We start from the raw sequence: 11,469 nt of genomic DNA, 5'->3' as shown, positions 1-11,469 counted from the left end.
CCAGAAGACACGGCAAAGTAATTTTGCTTCATGATGACGCACCATCACACACTTCAAAACCAGTTAAAGACACGTTAAAAGATCTTGCCTGGGAAGTATTAACCACCCACTGTATTCAACAGACCTTGCTCCTTCAGATTCCCATTTGTTCCGATAAATGGCACACGCACTTTCTGAGCAGCACTTCAAAACATACGAAGAAGTGGAAAGCTGGGTCTCTGAATGGTTTGCCTCAAAACAAGAAAAGTTCTATTGGGACGGTATCCACACATTACCTGAAAGATGGGGAAATACGTAGCTAGCGATAGACATTACTTTGAATAAAGCACTTTCGATGTTTCTCTTGAAATTATTGTGTTTTCTTTGATTACAAAATCCACCATTATTAACCGGTACACCTAGTATATCTGCTTTTGGTGAGGTGTATGCTAAGGTCTTTGGCCAATTTTTAAATCTGGTTTCTTATTTTCTTATTGCGGTGTTTTGTAGCTCCCAATTTTATGGTAGCTCTCTTTTTTTATTTTTTGTTTCTGAGCTGGCAACCCTGCAAGGTTTCTATCTCAGTTTCAGTCATCAGCATAGAGCTGGTTGGGATTTGCCCTTAGACAAATGACCACTAAAAAACAAAACAGGAAACTACAGTGATATTCCAAGTGATCTTCCAAGTGCCGGATCTTCTCCAGTTTTTGCCTGGTTTTTGTGTGCTCTGCAGTGCCTTCAAGTAGATGCTTTTTTACATTTCGTTTAGAATTTATAGTTTTTGATCTGCAGGATGTTGGTCTGTTCCAAGCAACCCTGCCCTTATTGGAAGTGGACCTCTCCAGATTTCATTTTTAGGGGGTACCTCTGGTTGTATCAAGTTAAATGGGCCAAATTGCAGATAAATTGGTGTCAGGAAGACAGAGTTTCAGCAAGATGTAAAGTGAGGGCGTGATGTATGTGGCAAAGGAACCAAAAGGAGGGCTATTCTGAGGCAGGGTGGATGCGATGTGTTGATTGTGAGAGAAGAGGTGCAGTGCCGGTGAGATGCCTGGGATGGCAGAGATGGTGAACATTGGAAGTGGAGCAGGTTTAGGGCAGTGCCTTTGGGGTGGAGGTTGTAAATTATTTTTATTTAGAACAGAGAGAGAGCCCTGGCTGTTGTGGCTCAGTTGGTTAAGTGTTGTCCCATGCACTGAGAGTTCACTGGTTCAATTCCCAGTCAGGGCAAGTGCCCAGGTTTTAGGCTCTATCTCTTGTAGGGAGTGTGCAGGTGTCAGCTGATCAATGTTTCTTTCTCATAAATATTTCTCCCTCTCCCTTCCTCTTTCTCTTAAAAAAAAAAATCAAAACATTTTTGTACAAAAAGGCAGAGAGAGAGAAGGAAGGGAGGGGAGGAATGGAGGAAGGGAGAGAGAGAGACAGAGAAAAGAACATTGATCAGTTGCCTCCTCATATAGACCCCTAACTGAGGTTTGAACCTGCAGCCAAGGTATGTGCCCTGACTGGGAATTGAACCAGCAATCTTTTGGTGCACAGGAGGAATCGCCAACTGAGCCACATCGGCCAGGACAGGGTTTTGTTGTTGTTTTTTTGTTTTTTTAACTCAGTTTTATGGAGTTATAGTTTATATATGATAAAATTCACCTATTTTAAATTAGTTTTGACATATATGGTCATGTAACTACCACCCCAATCATGGTGTAAAATACTTCCATTTTCTACAAAATTCTTTCATGACTCTTTGGCATCCATTGCCTCCTCCACCTTCAGCCATTGGCAGACTGCTCTGCTTTCTCTCACTATAGTTTTGCCTTTTCTGGAACTTCATGTAAACGGAATTATACAATATACTAGTGGCCTGGTGCACATTAAAAGGGGATTAACTAGAGGAAATATTTTAATATTGCTATTTGCCCTTTCTCTAAATAGAAGTGTCAGAGATGAAAGAAAATTGTAAAATGTAATATGAAATCTTCCTCCTGTCTGGGGTGCACCACGGGACCCAGAGTCAAGTCCCTGCCCACCACGTGTGCCTCAAAATTGTGCGAGACCCAGACCCAGCCGGCCACCCCTCCCCCCATTGGGCTAGATCCAGACCCAGCCAGTCCCACCCTTGTCAAGCCCTGCCAGGCGGCATGGCGCAGCCTCAGGTCCCCTGGCACTGGGGTGGGGGTGCATGGCCTCAGGTCCCCTGGCCCGGTGCTAGGGCGGGGGGCATGGCCTGAGGTCCCCTGTCAAGCCCTGCCAGGCCTGGTCCTCCCCAACTGCCCTCCCCTGCTGGCCTGGTCCCCCCCAACTGCCCTTCCCCTGCAGGCCTGATCTTCCCCAACTGCCCTCCCCTGCTGGCCATCTTGTGTCCACATGGGAGCGGCCATCTTGTGTTGGAGTGACAGTCAATTTGCATATTACTCTTTTATTAGATAGGGTAGCCTTTTGTGTCTGTTTAGGATAAAACGTGTGAGCATCACTTGTGTTTGTTGCCAAGAATTCTCACACAACATCATCTTTAGTGATGAGTTGGTGCCAACACTAGATGAATATAAACAAAATAGCAAGTCTAGTCAGATCCGTAGATTTGTTTATTTGTAAAGCAAAATTACAAATTCCACAGATAAAATCTTAACTAAGTTCTTCAGATTTTCAGCAAAATCTATTTTTTAAATATATTTTTGATTGATTTCAGAGAGGAAGGGAGAGAGAGAGAAACATCAGTGATGAGAGAGAATCATCAATCGGCTGCCTCCTGCATGCCTTAAATTAGTTTTGACATATATGGTCATGTAACTACCACCCCAATCATGGTGTAAAATACTTCCATTTTCTACAAAATTCTTTCATGACTCTTTGGCATCCATTGCCTCCTCCACCTTCAGCCATTGGCAGACTGCTCTGCTTTCTCTCACTATAGTTTTGCCTTTTCTGGAACTTCATGTAAACGGAATTATACAATATACTAGTGGCCTGGTGCACATTAAAAGGGGATTAACTAGAGGAAATATTTTAATATTGCTATTTGCCCTTTCTCTAAATAGAAGTGTCAGAGATGAAAGAAAATTAGTAAAATGTATATGAAATCTTCCTCCTGTCTGGGGTGCACCACGGGACCCAGAGTCAAGTCCCTGCCCACCACGTGTGCCTCAAAATTGTGCGAGACCCAGACCCAGCCGGCCACCCCTCCCCCCATTGGGCTAGATCCAGACCCAGCCAGTCCCACCCTTGTCAAGCCCTGCCAGGCGGCATGGCGCAGCCTCAGGTCCCCTGGCACTGGGGTGGGGGTGCATGGCCTCAGGTCCCCTGGCCCGGTGCTAGGGCGGGGGGCATGGCCTGAGGTCCCCTGTCAAGCCCTGCCAGGCCTGGTCCTCCCCAACTGCCCTCCCCTGCTGGCCTGGTCCCCCCCAACTGCCCTTCCCCTGCAGGCCTGATCTTCCCCAACTGCCCTCCCCTGCTGGCCATCTTGTGTCCACATGGGAGCGGCCATCTTGTGTTGGAGTGACAGTCAATTTGCATATTACTCTTTTATTAGATAGGGTAGCCTTTTGTGTCTGTTTAGGATAAAACGTGTGAGCATCACTTGTGTTTGTTGCCAAGAATTCTCACACAACATCATCTTTAGTGATGAGTTGGTGCCAACACTAGATGAATATAAACAAAATAGCAAGTCTAGTCAGATCCGTAGATTTGTTTATTTGTAAAGCAAAATTACAAATTCCACAGATAAAATCTTAACTAAGTTCTTCAGATTTTCAGCAAAATCTATTTTTTAAATATATTTTTGATTGATTTCAGAGAGGAAGGGAGAGAGAGAGAAACATCAGTGATGAGAGAGAATCATCAATCGGCTGCCTCCTGCATGCCCCACACTTGGGATCAAGCCTCCAATCTGGGCATGTGCCCTGACCGGGAATCGAACCAGCAAACCTCCAGGTGATAGGTCAACCCTCAACCAACTGAGCAACACTGGCCAGGCTTGAAAAAAATTTTTTTAGATATTATTGCAAAGCAAAGTAACAAAAAGTATTTGTTTCTACCCAAGATGCATGAAGAACTTTGAAATTTTACAGCAATGATTTATGGGACAGTAAGAGATTATAAAGATTACTAGAGGCCCGGTGCATGAAATGTGTGCATGGGGGAGGGGGGGTGGTTGTCCCTCAGCCTGGCCTGCACCCTCTCCAATCTGGGACCCCTTGGGGGATGTTGGGATCGGGCCTAAACCGGCAGTCGGACATCCCTCTCACAATCTGGGACTGCTGGCTCCCAACCATTTGTCTGCCTGCCGGCCTAATGACCCCCTAACCACTCCTCTGCTGGCCTGATTGATGCCTAATTGCTCCCCTGCCGGCCTGGTCACCCCCACCTGCCCTCCCCTGCCAGCCTGGTTGCCCCTAACTGCCCTCCCTTGCAGGCCCGGTCGCCCCCAACTGCCCTCTACTGCTGGCCTGATCACCCACAACTGCCCTCCCCTACTGACCTAATCGCCCACAACTGCCCTCCCCTGCCGGCCATCTTGTGGTGACCATCTTTGTGGCAGCTATCTTGTGATGATGTCATGGCGGCCATCTTGTGATGACATCGCATGATGCCACCTAAGCTTTTATTATATAGGATAGCAATTACAGCAGCATAGTATTCCATCGTGTAGATGTACCACAGTTTTCTAATCCCTTCATCTGCTGATGGGCACTTAGGCTGTAAGATAAATATTGCAGTCTTTGTTGAGAAACATACAATGGATTTGTATATTATATATCTACTAGAGGCCTGGTCCACGAAATTCGTGCACTAGGTCGGGGAGGGGGGTCCCTCAGCCAAGCCTGTGCCCTCTCGCAGTCCGGGAGCCCTCAGGAGATGTCCGACTGACGGGCAGCCGGCCTAAGCCGGCAGTCAGACATCCTTAGCACTGCCACGGAGGCGGGAGCCTCTCCCGCCACCACCACTGCATTCGCCAGCCGTGAGCCCAGCTCAGGGCTTCTAGCTGAGTGACACTCCCCCTGTGGGAGCTCACTGACCACCAGGGGCAGCTCCTGCGTCAAGCGTCTGCCCCCTGGTGGTCAGTGCACATCATAGCTACCAGTTGTTCTGCTGTTCGGTTGATTTGCATATTAGCCTTTTATTATATAGGGTAATATAAAACCCTAAGCGACTGGTCTACCGTTCTAGTTTGACCGGTCGCTATGACATGCACTGACCACCAGGGGCAGACGCTCAATGCAGGAGCTGCCCGCTGGTGGTCAGGGCACTCCCACAGTGGGAGCACCACTCAGCTGACGGGCGCCAGACGCTGGACTCATGGCTAGCGAGCGCAGCTGTGGCAACGTGAGCCTCTCCTGCCTCCTTGGAAGCAGTACTGAGCTGCCACGGCGTGGTGCCCGGCCGGGGTTCGGACTCCTCCCCAGCCGCCTGCCACTTTGTGCACTACTACATTCCTCAGGGGATGTCAGATTGTCGATTTCAGCCTGAACACCACAGGTCCCTAGCCGAAATCAACAGTCCGACATCCCCCAAGGAGTTCTGGATTGCGAGAGGGCGCAAGCCAGGCTGAGGGACCCCACCAGTGCACGAATCCATGCACTGGGCCTCTAGTCTATATAAAACCCTAAGCAACCAGTCGATGCGCACTAACTATTAGGGGGCAGACGCTTAACGCAGGAGCTGCCCCCTGGTGGTCTGTGCATTCCCACAGCGGGAGCGCCGCTCAGCTGACCTACAGGCGCCAGACACTGGGCTCACAGCTGGCGAGCGCAGCTGTGGCAGTACAAGCTTCTCCTGTCTCCACAGCAGTGCCACCAAGCAGGGCTGGGATGAGCGGGAGCAGTGCAGTGCCCGGCCCGGGCTCAGGCTCCTCCCAGCCACCTGCCGCTTTACGCACTACTACATCCCTTGGGGGATGTCAGACTACTGACATCCCCTGAAGGGTCCCTGGTTATGAGAGGGCTCAGGCCAGGCTGAGGGACCCCACCAGTGCATGGATCCATGCACTGGGCCTCTAGTACTTATATAAATATCTATTTGAAAAGACTGGAAAGAAGTATAACAATGGTTCTTTGTTAGTAGTGTAATTGTGAGAAATTGAGTTAAGAATACTTAAAAAATATATTTTTTTGATACATCCCATGTTTTAGGCACTATATTAAATTCTTCATGTGTGTTTTCTCAGGGAACTCTCCCATGAATCCCGTGATATAGTTACTACTCATTTTTCAGATGAAACTGAGGCCTAAGAAAGATTAACTTATCTAGGTTTATACAGCCAATAAGTAGAAGAGTTAAAACCTTTATGTTATATTCTTTTTTGTTGTTGTTGTTGTTGTTAATCATCACCCGAGGATATTTCTCCATTGATTTTTAGAAAGAGTGGAAGGGAGGGAGAGAGACAGAGAGAGAAATAGCAATGTGAGAGAGACATGTCAATTGGTTGCCTCCCACACAAGCCCCAAACAGGCCTGGGGATCAAGACTTGCATCAAGGTACGTGCCCTCGACCGGAATTGAACCCGGGACTCTTCAGTCCAAGAACCGATGCTCTATCCACTGAGCCAAACAGGCTAGGGCTTTATATTCTTTATTTTTGTATTTCTAAACTTTTTATAATTTGTATTATTTACCTGATCAAAAACAAAATTAATTTTTAAATTATGATGCAAACATTGGGGCCTACAATAAGTCAGGCTTGTAGAATCTGGTAGGATTTATTCATTTGAACTGTTGATTCCCTGAACTAGCCATTAAAATAACAGAAACATGGGACTTGAAAGAAATTTAACGAAGCATTTAAAAAGTTACAATAGCCCTGGCTGGTGTGGCTCAGTTGATTGGAGTGTCATCCCATGCACCAGAAGGTCGGGGGTTCAATTCCTAGTCAGAGCACATACCTAGGTTGTGGGTTCCATCTCTATTCGGACGTATCTCTAGTCGGACGTATGTATCTCTCTCACATCCGTGTATCTCTCTTCTCTCTCTCCTCTCTCTCTCTCTCTCTCTCTCTCCCTCTCCCACTCCCCCCTTCCCCTTCTTCCCTCTCTAAAATCAATAAAAAATAAGTAAAAAAAAAAAGTTACAATAGACTCACTCAGTGCACTGTTTCTATTCTACCGAGGATTTCTTTTTACTATCTAGGGAACTGATTTTTTTTTCTAGCATGGGTTGCAGGTAGTAGTACTCTTTAGTGAAATGAAATCTGATATATGTTACAGGTTAGTTAACATATAAGGCTGGGAATTTTTATGATTTTTTAAAGTTGTTTGCTAGCAGTTGTTGTTGTGGTGGTTACTAGTAGTCCCTTTTGTCTTGTTGGATCCAATGAAGTAGATGTGGCCAAATGCCCAAAGGAAAAGCTGTGTGTGTGCGTGAATATGTGGAATGTCTCCATGGGCATGGTAGAAGGATTTTTCTAATATAAGTGTCTATCTGTCGTTGACAAATGTATTTAATGAAGTTAGAGATATTCAGTGAGCATCTATAATCTTCAAGGATAACATTGATCAAAGAAGGCAACTAATGGTTACCTATAATTATCTTTGTCAAAGAGTGACTGGTAGGCTAAAGAGATCATGGATTGACCCCACAACGTATTTTACATATTCTTATGCTAAGAGAATTTTGACTTCTCATATATCTTTTAACTTGAGGAATTTGTGTTATAGCAGGAAAACACATCTACTGTAAACCTTTGTCTAAATAACTATTAGAGAATTTTTCCTCTGGCAGGAAGTTAGTTTGAGGAGCACAACACATGGGGATTAAGGAAGAAAGTGCCCACCTAGTCATTTCTGTTACATTAAATAGACCTTGTTAGTAGAGGGGCAGACTCCTGTTAGTGAATCAGTGAATATGTGTGTGACACATACACACGCACAAACACACCAATACTTTATCTGTGAAGCAGAGCACAGGATGTGTGGAGCATTGGGTCAATCGAAAGAAGAGACTGCAACAATTTAAGTAAATACATAGGCTACTAAGAACACAGAAGAGGAATGAATAAAACTGTTTCTCTCACTGAAGAAAACTGGGAACATTTTAAAGATGTAGCTCTTTTCAACCTTTTCACCTTTTTAAAATAATTTAAACTTTTCTATATTTTTCTGTCGACTGATCTGGGTAATCCTGTTCCTTTCAGCCATAAAGCTTATTGCAATCAAGTGTAATATAAGGAATTTCTTTTGCTGGCTCTGTCCCTTCATTGTCCCCCATCCTGGAAAATCCCTCAGTACTAGACAGACAGGCTTCTAGGGGTGGGAGTGTCAGGGAGGAAACGGATGGGAATGTGAAGTCCTGAAATCTAAAGAGAAGGTTTCTTCCTGTTGAAGAATGTTCACTGCAGCTAAGAGATTAGTAACGTCAGTAACCCAGTAACTGTGCTTAGTGGTGACTTAGAGATTAGTATTAAATGGATCCCTGTTTTTTTGTCCTGCATTCTCCAGATAAGTTGGAAATAAGACGGATGCCATAATGATTTTGAGCCCTCCTTGATCATAGAAGGACATTTTACCTGCAGTGGGTTTTAGTTCCAAGGACACTCTTTTTCTTGGTCTGGGTAACCTTATTTTAGCAAGTGGAGATATGAACATTTTAACTTTCAGATTTTACTTGCCTTTGTGCAATTACAGACTACTTGAAACATTATTTGTCTATATCTATAGTTACTACTTAGAGTAAGACTTCCTGTAACATACTTGGCAGACTAATTTTGGGTTTTACTTTGCCTTGCTGTCTTTCTCCCCTTAGTCTTGTTCTTCATTTCTTATCTTCCAGAGAGGTGTGGGAAATGGAACTGGATAGACTGAAGAATCAGGATGGTGAAATAAATCAGAACATTATGGAAGAGACAGAACGGGCCTGGAAGGCAGAGGTGAGAAGAGTTGCTATATTGAAGGCTTTGATTTTGGGCTTCCCGATGGTAAATCCTTTTGATATAGTATTAACCAGTAAGCCATGTAAGTATTACACCATATAGTCACTAAGTATTTTGTTAACTAAGCTCTGTGTATTTAAAATTAATCAAGTATGTGTGTGTGGTTTTCCTAGATCTTATCACTAGAGAGTCGGAAAGAATTGCTGGTGTTGAAGCTAGAAGAAGCTGAAAAAGAGGCAGAGCTGCACCTTACTTACCTCAAGTAGGTATCGTCCCATTCTAGAATGTTAGTGGTCCTGCAGTGTTTTGGATTTTGTTTTGATTTCTTTAGGGTTTGAAACCCTAGGCCAGCTAGTCTGGCACTTGCTGTATCATCACGGGAATTTCAAGGTCATCCCTGTCTGTGCAGTAGTAATTGTTCCGTGATTTCTCTTCCTGTATCCTAACTTCTGCATTCTCTAATTCTTCCTCTCTGCAGTCTTCTCGTTGTGTGTTTTCTATTGTATTATTCCCAGTTGTATAAACAGTATCTTTTATGCTATGGAAGCATATCAAATATCCTTGGCGATTTGTTTCTTATGTAGTCATTTCTCTTCTTGCCATGGAATCTGCAGGACCCTGTGGCCTTCTCAGGCAGATAAGACCCCTGTCTCAGTGGTTGGTTCTCTTTCTCCAATACTTGGCTTAAAAGATGCTGGAGATAAAGTGAGGCACACGACCTGGCCTTCTCTCCGGTCCATTGGCCATTCCTTTTAGGCTGTCTCAGAGCGTTGAGAGTTAGGTTTTCTTTAATTCTGTAAATTCCTGTTGGTTTCTTGAAAGGTCAACTCCCCCAACACTAGACACAGTTCGTTCCAAACAGGAGTGGGAGACAAGACTGAATGGAGTTCGGATGATGAAAAAGAACGTTCGGGTAAGTGTAGTAATGGGGAGCATTGAGTCTGAGTTAGGCTGTGCTTAAGCTGGTGAGGGGCAGGGACCTTCTGCTTTGCCACGAGAGCTTATCTACCGCTCCCTCTGTTTTCTTCAGACTGGATGGTGGGTGCTTCTTTCTAGGGAGGCTCACTCAGCTCGGCAGTGAAGGGTCATCCCTTCCTTTCCTCCTTTCTAGGACCAGTTTAATAGTCACATCCAGCTAGTGCGGAATGGGGCCAAGCTGAGCAGCCTTCCTCAGATCCCTACTCCCACTCTGCCTCCGCCCCCGTCTGAGGTAAGAATGCAGGTTTTGGGTAGTCCGGCTTTCTGTGACAAAACCAGAGTCCTTCACTTGTTTTTGTAAAGAAGATACTGGGTATTGTTGGTTTTATTTGGTTTAAGAGTTGCTCATTGATTTCTCCCTTTCTCTTGCATCCTCCACCTCTTCCCCTCTGCAGACAGACTTCATGCTTCAGGTGTTTCAGCCCAATCCCTCTTTGTTAGAGTATTCTTGGATTCAGTCCTTTGCTTTGCATAGGATAGCAAATATTGCTAAAGATTGCTAGGAAGACTACAACAGAAAAATTGAGAAAGAAAAAAAAATTGAGAGATTAAATTATACCCTAAACCTATCTTAGAAAATGCTAGAAAACATAAGAACACAGAAGCATATATTTCATTAGCTGTCATAGAGATGATAATATCACTTGTCTTGTGGTCTAAGGAAAACTCCATTATAGACTCATGAAAGAATGAGAAAAAGGTAAATAATTTTAATTAGGAAATTAGTTATTGCTTCATAGACCAGGCCTTCAAAGGGTGTTAGGCACCATGAGCTATGTTTTGAAAACTGCTATTCTAAATGATTTCTTTCATACCTAGGGTTTCTACTACTGTCTCTATGCTAGTGACACTCATTTGATCCCCAGCCCAGACTACACCAAGTGTTGGACTTGTATACCCAATGCCTGTTCCCTTAGCTTGGTGCTCTTTTACTGATTTGGCCTTTGCACATGCTATTTGTTCTGCCCCAAATTTTCTTGTTTCTTTAACCCAGAAAACTACTAGATTGTGAGCTTCTTGGGGGCAGGGACTGGGTACCTTATACCCCCAGATTTTAGCAGAATGCCTATCACTAGTCTGCTCAGTATATGTTGTTGAATTAAATTGAATCAAGGAAGAATTGTAGCCTCAAGAACAATAAATTTACAGTTCATCCCAGGGTAATGTTTTCTGCTTTATGTCTGATCTCATTCATTCTATATTGGTTTGTATTAGCTTCAGTTTCAGAGAAATGAATTTCATAACCTACTCTATATTCAGGACAGCTAACTCCTATAAAGTTACCCAACAGTTCCTTTTGCCTTGTCTAGAGAGTAATGTATTCTGAAAGGAAGTTATTTGGGGCTGGCCTTCAACATAATTTTTAGTTTTCTCTCTGACCACTGAGAATATCACAAAACATTTAGCATCTGCTTCTCTCTTTTAAAATGACCTGATTTCGCCCTAGCTGGTTTGGCTCAGTGGATAGAGAGTCGGCCTGGGGACTGAAGGGTCCTGGGTTCGATTCCGGCCAGGGCATATACCTGGGTTGCAGGCTCGATCCCCACTAGGGGACATGCAGGAGGCAGCCAATCAATGATTCTTTCTCATCATTGATGTTTCTATCTACCTCTCCCTCTCCCTTCCTCTCTGAAATATCAATAGAAACATTTTTTT

The 11,469-nt window shown here is 44.5% G+C and overlaps 1 protein-coding gene across 1 annotated transcript in view; it reads left to right on the top strand.

Moving 5' to 3' along the window:
* RNF214 (ring finger protein 214) overlaps positions 1-11,469 on the top strand; it is a 54,900-nt gene that overhangs the window by 33,298 nt on the left and 10,133 nt on the right. Inside the window, exons 7-10 of the mRNA XM_005856808.2 lie at positions 8,736-8,832; positions 9,009-9,097; positions 9,658-9,748; positions 9,947-10,045. Of these exons, the coding sequence (XP_005856870.1) occupies positions 8,736-8,832; positions 9,009-9,097; positions 9,658-9,748; positions 9,947-10,045 (376 nt within the window). The remainder of the gene's footprint in view (positions 1-8,735; positions 8,833-9,008; positions 9,098-9,657; positions 9,749-9,946; positions 10,046-11,469) is intronic.

The sequence above is a fragment of the Myotis brandtii genome, unplaced genomic scaffold (assembly GCF_000412655.1).
Source record: "Myotis brandtii unplaced genomic scaffold, ASM41265v1 scaffold105, whole genome shotgun sequence".
Classification (NCBI taxonomy): Eukaryota; Metazoa; Chordata; class Mammalia; order Chiroptera; family Vespertilionidae; genus Myotis; species Myotis brandtii.
Note: the sequence above shows the minus strand (reverse complement) of the source record. Positions and strands in the feature narration are given on the sequence as shown.